Source organism: Pundamilia nyererei, unplaced genomic scaffold (genome assembly GCF_000239375.1).
Source record: "Pundamilia nyererei isolate P.nyererei 1_Seehausen unplaced genomic scaffold, PunNye1.0 scaffold00217, whole genome shotgun sequence".
NCBI classification, from domain to species: domain Eukaryota; kingdom Metazoa; phylum Chordata; class Actinopteri; order Cichliformes; family Cichlidae; genus Pundamilia; species Pundamilia nyererei.
The window spans coordinates 758,488-778,201 of NW_005187618.1; the positions used below are offsets into that span (position 1 = coordinate 758,488).

Genomic DNA, 19,714 nt, shown 5'->3' on the forward strand with positions numbered 1-19,714 from the left:
GTGTGTGTGTGTGTGTGTGTGTGTGTGTGTGTGTGTGTGTGTGTGTGTGTCCTTATCAGCGAGTGAGTGACATACAGAGAAAGAGGGGAACTGGCATCAAATTAGGAGGTAAAATAGTTTTAAATCTTTAACTGTTTTGTGCGTCTTATTTTAGACTTTATGTTAGTGGGGAGAAAAACTATACAGACTAAAAACAGAGACATTAAATGAGGTTAGACGACTTGAAATGTGGGAGAATCCACTAGAATCCACAGGCAGGCACATAGTTTCAGTTCTAATGATCCAGTCACAAAATATGATTCCTAATGTCATCAACTGACTCCAACTACCCAGATTTGAACCGCCTGTCTGCTGAAGACAAATCCACCCATGAAAATTTGGCCGCAAGTTAATGTGCCAATCAAAACGCTCTATCATTCCCATAGATTTAAATTCACCAACTGAAAGTAACTGCCAATAGCTTTCAGTTGGACTGAAGTAAATACTGACGTACTGTTACACTGTGGCAAAGGTACTCCCTGTACAGTTGAATATTTTAAAAACTAAAGTTAGAAATGAGAAAAATACAAGCTCACATGTCCAAAAGAATCTAATACGTTGAACAGTGTTGAAGGAAGTTGAGGAAGAAATATAATGAATGTACTCAACACTTAATCAGCGTTTACACTAATAAACTTCGGTCTTTTTATCCAGAGCCAATTTCCTGGGCTGAATATATTTACATGTTTGGTCGCCCATCCTATGTCCCTTTTAGTCCAGGAGAATCCCTGTATGTAAGTCAGTCGTGCTATTTGATAAGGACACAAGATAAAGTGTTTGTTTCAACATCATTTCCAAGGATATATTATTTGGAGTTATTATCACTGCCTGATATTCAACACACACATAGCTGACCAAATACTCTAATCTTTGTTTTACCTGACCAGCTGCCTTTGCTTCTCAAGGTTTAAGAGTCCATCAGAACATTTACCTATTTCTAAAAGGCTGTCATGTACCTTTTAGTAAAAAGTAGCTTCCATCTACCCACTTTACCATAAAGCCCTTTAGTAGAGTGTTTGACCGATGGTTGTCCTTCCTAAAGTCTCTCCTGTCACCACAAAGGACTCAAAGCTCTCATTTACAGTATAAACGATGCACCACGACTCAGCTGCAAGTGCCACTACAAAGGATCTCAGTGCTTTTGAAATGAAATGCTTCAACAACATTTCTTTTTACATGAAAAAATGAGAACTCTTTAAATAAAAATGGGGAACTTTAAACGTCATTTTTATATAAATAAACTGTTTGCTCACCCTTTTATGTAGCATCAATCACAATGTTTTTTTCCTTTTTTGAGTGTAGCTGACAGCGTGAGAAGATGAATAATAGTAGCAGGAAGACAGCAGAACTCACTTTAAGTCCATGCTGTGCCACAGCTGGTGTTTGCACTCCTATCACTTACCATGTCTCTGAAGAACAGTCCTCGCGTCTGCTCTGCCTCTGTTGAGTATCTTGTTTAAACCGGCCCTAAAGATGATTTCAGGCGGAGCAGCCCATATTCACTAAGTGCTTTTCATATTGTGGCTGCTTCTCTGAAGTGTGGGGGAGAAAGCTGTTCACGTGGAGAGAAGCAGACTGCGTTTGTGTTAAGAGCAGTTGAAAGAGAAGTGGAAAGTAGACTGCAGAAATATTCGAATTTACCTGTTTTTATCTTTTTTTTGTTGCACACCAGCTTTCAGATGCTACGTCTTTAACACCGAGTGATGTCATCTCTTCCAAACCTTATTGGCTGTGAAAATAAGCTGCTCTTAAGTCTGCATGGAAACATTTGAATCCCCCCACCCCACCTCATCTCAATCCCTCTCCTAGCTTTTCAGTCAACTACATCCTTTTTTCAGAATAAAATGGCAGCTAGTGAAGTGGCCACTCTCCCAAAGCATGTTATTACCTAACTGTCACACAGTCAGACTGTGTGTCAAAGCTACGAAATCACACTAAGGTTTGACAGGTACGTGGTTGGAACCATCATCCTCATTTTAATACTTCTATGGCACACTGATGAGCAGGTACGAGAAACGTTTATGGAGCTTAGCATGAGTAATTCTGTACTAAGAGAACGTGATTAATCCTAAAGTACTCCACTGTGTACTCTGGGCAGTGATGTATTGTTCTTTCTAAGCACAGTTGGAGACTCAGTTTGTAGACAAATCTAAGAGTGACTTTAAAACACAGTTAATATTAAATGTAGGCGATAATATAACATTTACATTCTAAAGAGGTAGTGCTTAGTAAAGCAGTACAGCACACAATTATTTAATTAAAGAGGACCTAATATGATTGGTTTTATTGTTTGTTCTATTACTGCTGTTCAGTGTATACAGAAGTGTTTGCTCTGAGCCAATAGAACTCAGTTCTTTGCCATTTTTCTACTCTTGGGTGTGTATGATGGCAGAAGAAGGGCTTAACCTCTCCAAGGTCATCTTAGGTATGCAGCTGTGACTGTAACAGCTCCACCCATTTACTCTTAAAATCTTTTGTTTTGAGGGGCAGCCAATAGGCAAGGCAAGGCAAGTTTATTTGTATAGCACAATTCAACAACAATGTGATTCAAAGTGCTTAATAAGAAGGCATTTGCTGTTAAGGGAACAAAAGCAGCTTGTTTCAGACAAATAAAGAAGTGAGGGGCTGTACCAGAACCAGCATGAGCTAAATGAGGATTAATTTGGACTGTGAATCATGCAAAACTAGAACAGGTCATCTAATAATCGGAGGTTGGTGGTTCGATTTCTGGCTGCTTCAGTGTGCATGCCAAACGTCACATCCTCCGTCTTAACCTTTTATCTTTTTTAGTAGTGCTACAGTCTACAAACCATACACCCAACTTTCACTAGTATCTTGTAAACCTTCCCATTCAGTCTTGCAGCTATCCTTCTATGATAATTGTCTTCACCCACTCCACCCTGCTTGCACTCTCTTCTTCACCTCACTAACCTCTCTTTCTTTCTCTCTCTCTCTGTCTGCTTTGGACTGTTGATGTTTAAATGTATCTACCTTCACTATCTCTATTGTTTGCATATCCACCTTTCCACCTGTCTCCTTCTCCTTCACATACATATTCTGTCTTGCTTGTACTGACTTTAATTCATCTTCTCTAAAATTATATTCTATTATTTTTTTCATCGCTCAAAATAAGCGTCACACTCGCGAAAGCCGGTATACCACCGAAACGCCGTGCATTTATCGAGACTTTCAACCCCAGGTAGGCCAATTATGGATCTTCGGATCCACATTATATCAGCAGCTGTTCTCCACCGTGAACTATGTTAAAAACAAACACCTCACGCCTCACAGATGACAGCTTACAGTCCTGCGTAAAGATGAAAGTTCAGGAGCAGAAGTCCCATTGTAAACGTACCACAGCAGACCCGACGATGTTTCCATAAACATGCTTTTCAGCATCTCTTTATTGACCACTTTTCACACGGTTGCTGTACGCACACAGCCGGCTGTAGCTTTTCAGCTCACAACCCAACACATACCAACAACAACACAACAGCATAGATAGCACACAGACGTTAAGGCGGCAAGGCGTGATTGCGGGCGCCGCTCGGGTGCGTCCACCTCCCCTACAGTGGCGCTGCAGACCACGCCCCGCCACACACATTAACCAGGTAAAATACATATTTAGGCAGAATTTTGCAAATATCTATTTTTCATTTTTTAGCAGCATAGTGCTTTTTTTCCAATTATTTTTTAAAAGTCAGGTCAAGGCTCCAAAAGCCCAAAGGCGATATCAGGGTGGCGGTCTTAAAGGTTGCTGACCCCTCACCTAGACAAACAGTCCTTTCCTCTTCCTTAGTGTTCAGTATTGCATACAACTCGTAATAACAGTAAGCTTGAAAATAAGAAAGAAAATTGCGTTTAAAAAAGTAATGAATGATCAAGATGAGAATTGTTTCAACCTGGCCATGAAACCAAAAAAACATTCATAAATGTGTTTCTGCAACCTGTTGTCAGTTTTGTTCTCATAGGTCAAGTAAGGGCCGTCTCTGTCTTTGCCATCTTAATGGTCCCTCTCAGTGTATTTTGATGTTGTCAAATCTCAACCAGAAACCACTAAATTTAGACCACAGGCTAGCTAGCCTGTCAACACCCAGCAGACAAATTGTGTTGGGTCAGACTATCACAGCTGTTAATCAGGGATGCTTCTCTGGAAGCTATAATTTAGCATGTGGTCTCCTCATTCTCTCACTTTTTAGCTCTTTTTCAACAGAGGCTTGCAGTCACTGTTCTCAAGCTGTTGCTTTCAGCTGTATGTTGTATTCTCCACTCTTGTATTCCCCACCCTAAAATAGATCCATTATACTGTTAACAACAGGCTCAGAGACGGGGAAATTACACCAAGCTGATCTAGGTCCTTTTCAACAAAGTGTAATGCTGAACCCTAATTTAAAACTCTAGATTGGACGAGTTCTCCTCAAGATATTACGCCTCTTCTTACCCCACATTTTTGAACCGTCCAATTTAAGAAACTTTCAGTCAGTGCTTCGGTGGGATGAAAACATTTTTGAGTAATGATTTTATTCTGTCAGTTTTGCAAAGCTTTTCATTATACTAAATCTCACAGTTGCAACTTAGCACCCAATTGATTTCATAGAAACAGTGATTAAGTGTATGCTCTTTCAGCCTGGGCTCAATGCTACAGTGAGGGAGAGAATGAGCTAAAGTTACCAGATCTGAGTGGGGCAGATGCTTGCTGGTTAATTTAGCATGAATCCTGGACCAGTACCACCTTTTTCTTTGCTTATAAACAATCGACAAAGAATGTTGCACTGCTGATCAGTCATACTGCCAACAGTATCTCTTCCAAAGCTTCAGGCAATAGGTCTCAATAAGCTAAGAGAAAGCAAAAGATTCACTGCAAAACAAATTGATCTTGCCCAGGTTCAGAATATGTTTGAGTGGTGCAAGCACGTACGGTTAGTCTATACGTTTGTGGACAAATAGTCTTCTCACTTTTATTTTTGTAGTTTTCTCTCTGTACGCTATGACAGAGGATTTAAAATAAATAAAAATGTAATTAAAGTACAAAATCCAAGCTTTATTTCAGTGGAATTGACAAAAATATTGCATCAACTGTTTGTGAGTTATACACATTTTTATACATAGAGGCTTGAAAGTAACTGGACAAGCTAAACAAGTCAATGGCCCATGCATATCTGCAAATGTTGTGTGTTCTCCTTTGAGACGTAACCTTAGACACTGATGCTAGCATCGTGCTACATCTGTAGTGTTGTGTGCTCTGTATAAATTGCTTTTTAAAAAGTTTTACTAAGGCTTTGCTTGTATCTGTGGGTATTTTTTTGACATACAATTACTTGATACCAGAAAAATCTCTCAGCTTCATAGCTTTCACAGACCAGCATGCGTTTCATGAGTTGTTTTTACACTAAAAACTGAGCTGAGCTCCTCTTAGCTTAAATATGTTTTTGGATATTTGACCTGAAGTTAAAACTAAATAGGCAGCTGATATGAATCTCATTACACCCACTAAAACATCTTTTTTTAACCTTTTTGGGTTTAGTAGTTTACCTCCTGGCAACTTCTTTTTTAGAGGTATACTTCTTATACGGTGAGATCGAATAAAGATCGAAGACATCAGTCTATGTTTTTTTTCTCTGCATGCATCAGCTCCACAACCTGTTATTTTATTTAACAGTTACCAAATTCCTAAGTTAACTCAAACAAATGAGACTGCAGAGCACATTTTTCTTCTGCTGCAACCACTCATCGGCTGCTCCCCACACCCTCGTTTTTCTCAGCAAAGGGACAGGTTAACCAAAACAAACGAGTCTCCAGTGCCTCAGAAAGTAGGAAGCAAAGTTGATGAAGGGGAGGAATTGCAGAAGCCTAAAGCTTCTGATGCTTCATCGCTCATGCACCATAGCGCCATGTGGGAAGAGCCGCAGGTGGCTGCCAATGATGGATACCGAAGTCACAGTATAATCTTTCACCCTTTCAAAAATAGTTTGAGAGGCAGGCTGTCAAAGGGGCACTGCAAGGCAGAGCTTCTCCGCCTGCTGCAGAAATGTAATGTCGATTCATGACTGCGTCTGGGGACGATGGTGCAAAATTGAAATCTCAGTCATGGTGGCGACCAGCTGACAGAGTGGTTATTGTACAGCTTATCAGCGGGGAAGTGAAAGGGAGGGATTTGCCGCTCTCTGTGGGGAATATTGCCCTCCATCAAAATGGTAGAAGGGAAACAGCTGACATCAACACCCGAGACCAAGCCCACTGCAGATTTTCACCTTCCGCAACCCTGAAAGCAGAAAAACAAGAAGACATTCAAAGTTTCGGCAGCGCTTTCCTCACCGCAGCAATTTAACAAACAATCATTCAGTGAGGAAATTTGATTGAGGAGGATATGGAAATGTGATTCAATGAGTGCAGGGTGGCATTTATTTTCTCTTGGCCTTTTGCTCTGAGGCATATTTATAGAGGAGCTAACTCAATTGCGAGAGCGAGGAAATCAAGCCGGCCATTTTTCACACCACAATAAGATTAGTGCAACATGAAGGCGATTACACAGGATGCTTATAATTTGCAGCAACAGGGCGCTGATTCAATACAGCCATTATCACCTCAAGGGCATTGCTGTCGCTATTTAGAAAAAAAAATAGGCAACTCATTAAATGTTGTAGATTCCAAATGATTCAGACATCTCAAGGTCTCAGGTGCTATGGATTTACTATAAAGATCTTTGAGCTATGACTGCTGCACAAAGAGTCTTCTCCTTCAGTGCAGTTATGGGAGTCTTCTTTAGCAAACACCAGTTTGTTAAGGCAAACGTGCAGAGTCACATGAATGCTCATCTGCTGCAGGACTGAGATCCGTCTGCGTGAAGGCAGACATGCCTTCTCACTGTGATGGATTGATTCATATTGGCCACGTGCAGCAGAGCAAAAATTGTATTACTGAATCAAGTTTTGAAAAATTCACTGGAGTAAAGCATTTGTTCAGTTCCCAGATTCGTTCCTGTAATGTGCGCTATTCTGTTTGATTCCAGGTCTGAAGCGAAGCTACTCCTGTGAAGTCTGCAGCGTCACACTCAACTCAGTGGCACAGTACCATGCACATCTGCAGGGCTCAAAGCACCAAAACAAGTGAGTGGATCCCACTAATGTTCATTTACGGCTCCTTTACACATCAAACTACTTATGCTGCTCTGGCAAAAGCCAACATGTTGTTTTCTTTGCTTTCACTTGCATTTTTCGTTCTACTTCTCAACAAAGAACCAGACATGCTACACTGATAATAAGAATGTTGCAGTGAGCACCATTGCTGAACTTTTGCTGGAGGCAAGCAGTGAGATTTTTCTCTGAATTAATTTCAGTCAACAAATTAAAGGACAGTCTATTATGGGAATTAACTCTCTAATTTAGTCTTGTTTGTCTTTTAGGTTGTTGCTAACTTATTGATGTTCAGCTTAAAGTGTGGATCTTAAACACTTGTGTGCTACAGTCTACCAGTTAATCAGTCTGGCTGACTGGGCAGAGTGTCAATTTAAAATTGTGGGCTGAACTTGGTTTTTGTAGTTAGTTGTGGGAACGTACATCTCTCTTTTTCCCAAATCTGCAAAAAACTGCAGCCAGTTACAAGAGAAATATAGCTCTAGACAATAAGTCCTCATGGCTGAACCTTACCACAGCTTTTTATAATCTATATCCACACATATCCTGTTTACATTACCACAAAATATATTCCTGCTAAGATATATGGCATCATGAGATTCATGACATCGCCTGTTTCCTGCTTCAAACTACCATCATTACCAGTTTAAACAAACGACAACCTCCTATGCAGAAAAAAAAATACATTTCTGAAAAAAAACCTTCAGGCTGGCTCCATATTAACTGTAGGGATGAAATTAACGTGTTTACTGTCTGCCAAATAAAACAGCTTCAATCTCTATACTTGGCTAATTTACAGGAAGCAGGGTTGGTTTTTTATTTGGCTGCTCCCTGTAGAGTTCCATCTCACTGGGGATACTGGAGATGTCACACTTTTACATCTTTACCTGTTTTAAATTTCTAAAACACATTAAAGAAAGACACAGCAGCAGAAACGTGTAGTTAAAGGGAACTTTGTCCTGGAAACATCCGGAAAGACTGTAGAGTAACTGAATTATTAGAAAAATAAACAGAGAAATATTTGCTACAGTCTAATGGGAAGCATCCCTCTCCCGTCTTTAGGAAAAGGGGTAACATAGTGTTAAGTCATAGGAAGCTTAGATTTATGTTGACTGAAAGCTCAGACTTAAAGCTCTGTAACAATAACACGTGCTTGTGTCATGACACTGAATTCAGGGGTAACGATGTACTTGTGACTTGTAAGGCGTAAACTTTGTTTTCCCTTCCGACCTTAAATTAACAACTTTCTGTGTATTTGTTTATTATTCTGGGGGATTCTCCTTTGCTCAGATTACGTGACTTAAAGCAGTTTTAGGACTGCACACTGTGTGGGATTCCACATGGACCTTTGGCAGCCGCTGTGAATTAATGGGGCTTACATGGTGCATGTCCTAGAATTAATTCCCCCTGTTGGTCAGCTCTGCCAGAACACCTCCACGGGGATGCTAGCATCAGGAGACGTGACGTGCCGTTTAACAGCCTCTTTGCTTTAGTAATGGATGAAAACTCCACCTTGTCAGAGCCGCTGGGTTTCTGTGGCACACAAACCTTTCATCCCACCTCACACTCTGAGCAGGGCAGAGGACTGGCACATCAGACCACTCGTCTAACCACCCCACCCCATCGTTGCCATCCAACCAGCCTGATTTTATCCACATAGTCCACAACTTTGCCTCAGGTCTATTTAGGTCATTTGCCTAATGCTGTTTCACATGGAGTGAATCAAAGGCTTCTCTGCTCTCCAAAACTACAGAGTGAGGCTAAGGATAATATTGGAGCTGTTTCACATGAATAACACCGTAATACAAAAGCTAATGAAAGTGGAAACCATTCATTTCACTATGGCTAATGGGACTTATATTCATCCATTTTGTTAATTGATTGTCCAGTTCAGGCTTATACGGGTGGGATGGGGAGTGGGAAGGCTGGAGCCGAGGCACAGTCCATCCTTGACAGCTTGTCAGGGCTAACTCAGAGACAGAGTCACGCTCACATGCACATCTAGGACTTATTTAAAAACAACAGGTAACCTAGCATGCATGTCTTTGCACTGTGGGAAGAAGTTGGAGTACCTCAGAGAATCCACTCAGGCACAGGGAAATAAGCGAACTCCACACAGAAAGGCCCCAGTCAGGAGTAGAACCCAGGACCTGCTTGCTGCGAGGCGTTAGAGCTAACCACTGTATCGATCAGTGGTAACATAATGAGGTCCTTGTATGTGTGAGTAATCTGTTAAATCTGTAATCTGGTGGAGCTGTAAAACTTAATTAGGCCATAATTACATTACACAGAAGTCATCTATTAACTTTATTTTTACCATTTGATGCTGGTTTGATTACATTTATGCACAAACAACTAGGTTTGTTGTTTATGCCTTATACAAAGAAGATCTGTGAGACCAGCCCAAACTGGATTTTGCTTTCTGAGAAACCAGTGTGTTCTACTTTTCTGTGTAGCGTGAATGAGCGAGAGCAGCTCAAACACTTTTAGTGTCTGTAAGTCTGTATCTGCTGTTATTGATGCCACTCCATTAGTGGGTACTCTTTGCATGGTTCACCGAGTCAGGTGAGGCTGGGATCTGTGTGCGGGTCGATACAAGGAGAGTCACGCTGTGGTGCAAAACGGGAAACAAAGCCCACAGGCTTCGGGGCTATATGGGCCTTTATTGCTTCAATGAACTAAGGTCAGGAAAGCAAAGAGGAAATTCAATTTTGACTCAGGAAAGGGGACTAATTACACCATGATAGGTGCACTAATGAGAAGTGTGATCTATACTCCTCTATTGAGAGCGCTAAAAGAGTACAACAATCCTGGTGTTTAAACTATCTGATTTGCTGCCGGCACCTAAAGCAGGAATCTCTAATCTAATGTGGGCTTTTATTAGGTGAACTTGGCTTTATGGCCTGTTTTAGTTTCTTTTTTCCCCCCTTGTCTTTCAGTTTTCTTTCTGCCGCTGTTTTGCCTCCTCTGTTTCCAAACTGGAAAATAGCTTGGAAAATCAGGTGGTGAAGCCACTTTCTGTGGCCAATAAGCAAGTAGTGCATAGCAACCATTTAAAAAATCAATGTGGAGATATGTGTTGATATTTTCGAGCACTGACCTTTGCAGTGCTTTGACCTCAAGGCTCTTTAGTGGGATTAATCTTTAGCCACCGCACTGAAGACATCAGCATGGGGAGGTAAATGTTATAGTCCACATTGTTGAATTATGAAGCAGAACTTTACTTGCAGCTTATTTTATGGTGGTTTGTTCAAAAACGCAACAAAAGAACTGTGTCCTTTTTTTCTTTTTGTTTTCCTTCCCTGATTGCAAAGACCTGCTGAGAAAACAACAAAATATATATAAAGCATCAGGGTCCTTTAAGTCTTCACTGGTGATGACTGAGAAGAAATAAAGCCAGTGGAATGAGTTCCTGAGGTAGAGCAGGGCGATATGACCAAAAATACTTATCACGATATACATTTGAAAATTTGCAATAACGATATAATTGACGATATAATTGACACGAGACAAAATACTTTACAACTCCACAACTGTATTAGTGCAAAAAAACAAAACATCAATGATTTTCACTTAAACAAGCAGCTGTTTTTTATGTGCATTAAAGTTATATAAAAATTTAACGGTGCAAATGCAAATTCCTTGCTGACAGTTTAACCAAAAGGCATTTCCAGTGGAAATTGGCCGACATATCCTCAGCATAACCATGTAGAATATCCACAACACTTGAAAAGAGGTTATACACACACAATACGGTAATATTATGTTGAAGCACAGTACGTATCACTCGGCCAGGCTCCTGCCTACGATAGCTGTAATGCTCCGACAATCCATCAAGCGGTGCGGGTTCGTAGCTTAGCAAAGTCGTACTAAAACATTTGACAGATTTTCCAGCGCCGTGTACGACATAAAATCGTTTCGAGGTCAGTAAACACAACCAGATTCATACACAAGGCACACGGGAGTATAAGGGGCACTGCCGGTTTTCTTAAAATCAAAGGATTGATTTTAAGTGTGCCGTATTTTCCAAAAAACACTGTAATAACGACGCCCTGCTAGCATGCTCTACCAAAAATAGTGCTTTGTTGTGTATCTGACGGACGAAAGCTAAACCAGTTCCACACCACTGAAGTTGCAGCATTTTTACAAACCAATTCTGATTCATCTGTTTCATTCAACGGTCCACTTTCGCCCTTCTCATTCTCCGTCGCTGCCATGCTTTTTCCGCCATGTGCATATGAAAACAAAGGCACTGCGCATGTGCATTTTACCCATATTCTATTGCGATATTTCATTTTCTTATCGTTGCCCAACATTATACCGGTATTACCGTGAACGGTATGATATGGCCCAGCCCTATCCTGAGGTCTGTTTCTCAAACAAAGATGGATAAAATGATCCATGACTCACCAACAAAAGGTCTGCCTGTGGAAGTAGTGGAGCGTTCGGTCTTTTAGCAAGAATATAGTGACAGAAAATTGAATCATATTCTTCACCGCAGACATCTGTTTCATAAGGGATTTTAAATCACTTGTTTTTTTGTTTTGTTTTCTGGAGTGTAATATCAGTTTTTAACACTGTGACAAATAATGTTTATCTTTATGTGTTTTGAGTTGTTTTTAAGCTTCAGTTAGGTCAGCAGAATGCAGATGGAATCATTTGTACAGCTTCTCTTCCTGCTTATTATTTCACTTGAAATATCTTCATTCTACAAGACAAATTGCTTGTTAATTGCTGCATTTCTGCAACATAGATGGGACTGCACTGTCATCAGTTGGTCAGCTCAGGCTGACACCATAATTATTGTACCATTACATCGTCCTAGGACATCTATCCATCAGTGGCCATTATGTGTGTATGAGTGTGTATTTAGCCTGAATGTATAAGCACACATGTGTTTGCACACAAATAGACTTTAAGAATGCTAATAGGCTGCAGAAACACATTAGATGTGAAGGTCCTTTTGCTGATACCTTTGAAATTTAAACAGGTCATTAAAATGGGGCTCTCCTTTTTCATTTGTGCTTTCTTGAAAGATTGAGGTTGGGATTTCTTTTAGCCATTTATGCTAATTTTTTGATAATGGAGAGATAGAAAACTATAGAGTGGTGACACACATAAAAACTAGCATAGGAATGCTTTTATCAATTAAATTGGTTTCGTTGTTAATCAGTTCTTATGTAGTGCTTTTATACTCTAATTTCCCACTCAAAGTATTTTATCCCTCACTCACACACATTTTGTTCTTCTTTTAAGTGTTTTCTGTCTAACATTCTCACGGTTCAGTAACCTGCATAAAGATAGTTTGGCAAGCAGCCTGGGGCAGCCAGGGATCAAACCACCAACCTTCTGATTTGCAGATGACCTTCTCTACCTCCTGTGCCACAGCCAACCTTCTGTCGTTTCTCTGTATGGAAAGGGAGCATGCAATAAGATTTATATCATCTCTATGCAAAAGAAACATGAATCAGATACTTTTTTAATGGCAAGTTCTTTTTGGATGATACTGAATGGAAATATTTTAACTCTGAGGCTACTAATAAATAAAGAGAATAAAACTTCTCCGTAAGGTCAAATTAACACTATTTCAGAGACCCAATGACAATGCAGGTAATTCTTTTAGTCAACACAACCAGTGCTGTGTTGGCAGCTGGCAGTGAGGAGCTGTCCAAGGACAACTTTACAGGGAGCAACAGATTGAAGCCCACAGGTTACAATAAGAGTAAGTAATGGATAATAAAGGATAATCAGCCTCTCTGACTGATTTCCACACAATAACCTAATGCTGTATCTGGTAACTGTAAATCCATTGCTTCAAACTGAGACTTAATCATATCTGCTTTATCCAGTGTGACCTACAAGTCTTTTGATAGTACGAGCAGAAGTGAGAAGAGTGACAGCTCTGTGAGCTAGGACTTGGAAACCATTGTGCTTTGAGCTACATAAATATCATGAGACATCTGTAAAACATAAACATTTGAAGGCGATGGGGGAGTTGTTGAGTGTTTGTACGCTAGCAAAGCAACCAAACACATTTAAGTTGTCATTTGGCACGCAGGTGTTTTGCATAATGTGTAATGCAGGCTACAACATGCGGTATGTAGTTAAGACCTCTACAAGGAGGCTGTATTATTATTGTTATTTATTATTATAATTGTTACTGAGGCAGCCTCTAAAGGATGGTGTACTGTTACACAACAACAACATGCGAACAAGTGTGACATTATGATTAAATTATAAACATAATTAAATATAAACATAATTAAAAACTGCTCACATATTTACTTTGTCACCTTTTAAACTTTGTTATGCTAAAACATTAAATACAACTTTAACTTCAAACACAGGTGCAGCCTTACAGGTTCAAAGTTGGGTGTGGACACCCAACTTTGTGTCAAATAACATAGTTGCATCTACCAAAAATTTCCAATGAGTCCAAATCTCAGAGCTGCAAAGTTTTCTGAAAATCTTGTGAACATTATAACTCAAGAAAGATGTCGCCTGGGATTTTCAAATTGATATCATAAGTTTATCTATTAGAGAAGGGCGAATCGCTCAAAACAGTGATCGTATCGGTACCCACACTAGTGTTGGTATCACATTGGTACTAGTCCGGTTGGATTGATACTTTTTTGTTGCTATCCTCTAACTTCAGTACGTAGCCTGGCCTGCTGAAATGTATTAAATTAATTGGGGGTTTTTTCGGATATTGAAAAATATGACTCACACATGAACTATGAAAAATGTTTGAAACCTTTTGTGCATGTGTCCAAAAACAGAAAAATTTTCTGTAGCACATAGCACTGCTATTTATTAAAAGTTAGAATCTCAGTGACCTCTGCTTCAAGGTAGAAGGTAACCCTAACATAGGTCAAGTTTAGAGGTCATTTTTCTGAAAATCTTGTGACTGCACTAACTAACAACAAGGAAGTCAACTAGGATTTTCAAATTTAAACCAGGAGTACAAGTACTAGGAGGCTGAAGGGCAACACTAGTTACCTGCTATTTTTTTAACTATTTAATAATTGCCATAAAAATGTTTATTAAACCTTCAGTTAAATAAAAAAAAAAAAAATCAAAAAGAAAATCTGTTTGCATATATGGATTTTACTTTGTGTCACTTTTGCTACATTTGAAATTTATTGCTTCCGGTTTAACTAAAACAAACAAAAGCAAATAAGAAGGTTATAGTGTAAAAAAAAATCACATTGAAATGTAGAGCATGTGGATGGCTGTGTGGTAACAAATTGTGGACCCAGATGCTGGATGCAACACACTGATGTACATGAACATCAAAGATTTAATACTGATAAAAGGTAAAAGGAAACAAAAAGCACAAACAATAATTTGCTGAACAGGAACAAGGTGACTGAAGGCTGAAACAGAAGGCTGAACATTTGCACACTATGAGGGAGGACACGACTAAAAACAGAGGGAGAAGTGAACAATATATACCCAGAAAGGCAGAGTGGACACACCTGGGAACATAGCTAAACAAAATCTAACAGTGGAAGCAAAATTGAAAATGACATACAAAATAAAACAGGAAGTGACTAACACAGAGACCAGGCCAAGAACATACAAAGTTGACAGAACACAGGGAGCCCAGGGAGGCTATAATGAGACATAATACATGACCAAGGAAATTAACAATTTAGTAATATTAACAAAAACAGACTAAAACAAAGGAAACCAAAGACTACAAAAAAGTTAAAATACTGTGAGGTCTCAAAAATTCATGTATCAAATAAGTTGCACTTGGCGTTGGAAGGTTAAGCCACATTTTTTTTAACTCTTCAGTCAAACTATAATAAACAGCCTGGTGTTGTGTTATACTGTTGTTCTGTTGTTATATTATTGTCTGTTTTTTAATGTTTGTGCCAGTCAGTGCTTATCATGGAGTTTCACATAAACTCCATGGCCTAATAATTATAAAAGTATGAAAACTGCATGTTATTTTTGAATGACTTGCCACCCATTGATTATAAACCGCAGCAGTCTGACGACAAAGAATTCTTCTGGTTGGCACTGACAGGTCTATCCACAGTCTCTCTTTAGTGTGCTCTCAGTCGATGCAATAGGCTAGCCTGGGGAGCAATCAGCCCCTTGAGGCTCAATCCAGCCTGTCACCAATCACCATCAGCACCTGCATGATACTTCCCCCCTTCCCTTCTATTCAGTCAGTTTCAAAGAAGTAAAACGTGTGCATACAAATGATCACATCTTCAAAGCATAAAAGAGCTCTCACTAATAAGCCTTGACACTTTTCCTTATTGCAATTCAGATAGCATATTTACCCGGTGTGTTCAAACGAAAGAACGTTCCAGCTGGTAACATTTGTTTTCTGTACAGTGTACGCAGGCTGGTAAAGCTATCTCTGCAGGGAAATAAACTTCTGCTTATTTAGACACAAAAACAAAATGGCCTTTGAGACAAACTTGGGAAACATCAGTCACCCGAGATAGTGTACCCATTTGAAATTCTGCCTCCATCTAAATTAGCATTTCAGGAAGGAACAGACTTTATTCCATTTGACAGGCTAGTTATACAATATGGGATCAACAAGAAAATATTTTTAGAATATCAACAAATTAAATCCATAGTAAAAAAGAAATTTAACCTCAGTCAAGTTGAATTGCAAACACCACCAAGCGCGGTACATTTTCTTACTCTTAAATCCCCCAAATTATTGTCTAAAATATACAGAACACTTTCTAAAATAGATGAATCAATATCCCTTCCTATTGCAAAGTGGGAAGCAGATTTATCAGTCAGCTTAGACCAAAACTTCTGGTCTCAGATATGCTTAAAAACCTTTAAATTGATTAGAAATCCCAGTCTGCAATTAATACAGCACAAAATACTACATAGAGTGCACTATACAGATCATCGGATGTTCCAGATGGGCTTTACATCTTCCAACAACTGCTCACACTGTCAAGGCAATACACCAGACAATTACATCCACGCTCTTTGGTTCTGTCCACTAGTGCAGAAGTTTTGGCGCGGGATATGTGAAGACTTATCAAAGTGTCTGAAATTCCAACCTCCCCTTTAGTGTGCTCGTTGGGCAAATTGGATGATGTCACTACAGAAACTAATACAGTCCACATGGTTTTTACTGCCCTATGCATCGACAAGAAAACGGTCCTCATGAACTGGAAAAATAAAAATAATCTTAATTCAAACCAATATAGAAACCATCTAATAGATCACATTAGTCTCGAGACAGCCTCTGCCACCACATTAGATCAATCCCTCTGGGCTCCTTTGATCGACTCCATCACCTAGCGGGGGTGGGGGATCGTGGTTTGGTCCCGCCTTCACCATTGTGGTTGATGTGGAGGTAGGGACAGGCTTAGGGTGTCTGGAGAATCCCTAGAGACGTTATCCCTGGAGGGCTTAACCCAGGGGTTGTGGTCATAACCTGGTTAGTGGCTCTGGTCGCTCTTAGAGGGTGTTCTCCTTGTGGCTGCGTGCAGCAGGGCTGGGGGAGGGTCTGTGCTGGCGGACGTAGGTTACTGGCCTGGTAGCCTGGCTGCCCCTGAGTGGATCCGGGCAGGCGTGGGGGCTTGGGATTTGGGGGTGCTTCGCCTCTGTGCTAGGGCTCTGGCTGGGCCTTGGGGGCTTCGGTCCTCCTTGGTGTGTTGCAGAGGTTGTGGGCGGGTGGGTGCACGGGGGCTCAGCCCTGGCGCAGGAGGCCTCTGGTGCATCAGCCTAACTGGGGGGCTCTTCAACTAGCAGGGAGTTTGTTCCATCCTTGCAGGAGTCCACTCTGCAGGTGGGGGAGAGTCATAGGAAAGGTGGAGAATAAACTTAACCTGGGTGTCTACTGCCTTGTGCTGTCTGGGAGATGATTGAATGTTAGGGTGGGTACAGTTTCCTCTGCGGTGGGGTCGGGTGGGCTGCCCCGGGTCCTGTGGGGCTGGGCGGTCCTGATGCCGTAGGCCCCCAACACACCCACCCACACAAGTAGGGCCTTGGGGTGCAGGTTTGTCACCAGGGTGCAGGGGAGGCACCCCCCCCTTGTCCCCTTCTGGCCACCTGTGCCTCAATTTTTTTCCACAACTTAGACATCCACATTACTCACACTCTCATAACACATACATATAGGGCCTTGAGGGTGGGCACGTTAACCGCGTCCAGTGGACGGTCTGTGTATTCAACCACACCTCTGGTGCCGGTGCCCACCTCTCAATTTTAAATCCATGTAGACATTGAGGGTTCTCGGGAGGGGCCGTGCTAACACCTGCTGCTCTCTGGCAGCAGCACCATGCTCTCCTGTGTTTTAAATCACCTTAGAACAACACGCAGCAACACTACACATGAGCGAGAGGAGGGAGGTTTGGGATCTTTACACACCTCTGTTCTCTGCTGGCCATCAGGGCGGGGGGGCTGGAAGGAGGTGTTGGCCGTTTGATTGGGATCTGGGATGCGGAGCCTCCCTGCTCCTGTGGAGCCTGGGGCGGTCTGCTTGCCTCCACCCCCGGGGAAAGAGTAACATCTCCTGGGTCTAGGTGCCGTATCCCCCTCTAGGGGCGAGGGTACCTGGACCCGGGATATAGAGTATGTTTTGGGAGTGTGATTGTGTGTACATGTCCATTTATGTCTATCCTTACGTTGGGTGAGTGCTGAGTATTTGTATATGTGTGCATGAGGGTGGGAATGCATGTTTGTGTCTGTGTGTGCATGTTTGTCTGTGTCTATATGTCAGGTCGGGTCTTAAACTCCACCTCTCTGGGAACTCCCAGGCCCTCCAAAGTATGGAGGCTTATGTCACCACACTCCCTGCCGGTAACTGATGCCCTCAGGTGTCGGTGCGTTGGTGGTTCTTGGTGTCCGGGGCTGGGCGCTCACGTATGTACCAGCTCACTCCCGGTGGCTACTTGGCGGGGCCTGGCGCCTGTTGCTCGGTCAGGCCTCTTCCGGGGCAAAGGAGGCCCTCGGGCCTCTGGGCCTGCGGCCCGGTTCACTCTGGCACAGCTGGCTGCCGGCAGAGCCGGCAGGCACGCCAGTGCAGCCCCTGCTGGCTTCTGCTCCATGGCTACTGGGTGACCCCTCATCTGGGGCTCTCCTCAGCTTTTCCCAGAAGGGTGGCGGTGGTGGTCCTCCTTGGGCTCTCGCACTCTGAGGCCTCTGGATGTCTGGAGCCTGGATCTCCTCCATGCCTGCTTCATGCCCTGGGGGACGGGGCTATGGCTCACTACATCCTCTTGCAGACCATTACATGTGGAAACCATTTGAATACAAGCGCGCTGATCCACACAGGTGTACACACGGGTGTTCACTGTTCATAGACATAAACTACACCTTTATTGGCTGCTATTTCCAAGCACATTGTGCGCTGTCTGTCCTGCGTGCTGCACAACAACATTCAACATTTAGTATTTACTGCTGTTTACACTTAGTTAGATTAACGCGATGGTGTTGTGTTTAGTTTGTTGCTCTGTTTTGTTTTTTTTGCTTGTTTTCTCTTCTTTCTCTCTCAACAGGTGATCCAGGAGATTTTTTTTTCTCTTCTTTCTCTTTTTAAGCGCCTTTTCTCACTGTCCCTCTTCCCTTCTGTTTTTCTTTTCCTTCATCTTTCTCTCTCCCTTTCCTATCCCTCAGTCATGTCTGTCCCATCTATAACAACTGAAAATAAAATAAAATAAATAAATATAAATAAATAAATAAATTAGCATTTCAGGGCCGAAAACACACACACAAAAAAAGTCTATTTTCCTGCACTGTTCCAGTTATCAGCCGTGTTGGGGCTGTTTATTCAATAAGTCATAATTACTCTTTTCTAATGTAGTGTTATCCTTAATATATTCACACATGCAGTTACACAGCGCTTTGTAATCAGGAAAGCGGGGTTGTTCATGTCCAAGTCATGACTGGTGACCCCAACCCTACTTTTAACTCTGAGCCTATACTTTTTTTGTTGTTTTGTTTTGTTAGTTAGTTAGTTAGTTAGTTAGTTAGTTAGTTTTTCCCTTCTTTTCTTTTCTTTTTCGTTGTTTTGGTTTTTTTGGGGGGTGGGGGGGGGTGGATGATAATTCATCAGAATTATCATTGTTTTGGTTTTTGATTTAAAAAGCATAATAACATATCCTGATTAGCTGTTTAATGATGGAAAGCATTAGCTGCTTGATGCACGGCATGGCGTAGGGTGAACTAAAGACAAAGGATTAGGTTTTGGTTCAAAATAGTATCTGACTGCAGGACCAAGCAGACAGAAATCAGAACCAAGCAGCCAGCAGTATCAGACTGTAAACACTAGAGAGGTGGAAGCTAGAAACAGAGAGGCGCATCAGCTGAAAAAAGCCCACAAGTAATTAAAAAAAATAAAACAGAAAACAAATTTCATAGAGAAACAAAACACATTCAGTAACACTAAAACAGGAAAGCAGCGAGGAAAAAACACTTTAAAACACGAAAGAGAAACAAAAGAGGAGTCAAGGACAGGGCAGGAATCTTGACACAAGATACAAAAGCTCTTTCCACTTTACTGTCACATTCTTATCCTTTGAAAATGTGAACTCAAAGTAATTTGCATA

General features: G+C 41.3%; 1 protein-coding gene across 2 annotated transcripts in view; it reads left to right on the top strand.

Moving 5' to 3' along the window:
- zmat4a (zinc finger, matrin-type 4a) overlaps positions 1-19,714 on the top strand; it is a 157,037-nt gene that overhangs the window by 120,140 nt on the left and 17,183 nt on the right. For both annotated transcript variants that reach the window (XM_005748241.2, XM_005748242.2), the window contains one exon: positions 7,049-7,145. In XM_005748241.2, the coding sequence (XP_005748298.1) occupies positions 7,049-7,145 (97 nt within the window). The remainder of the gene's footprint in view (positions 1-7,048; positions 7,146-19,714) is intronic.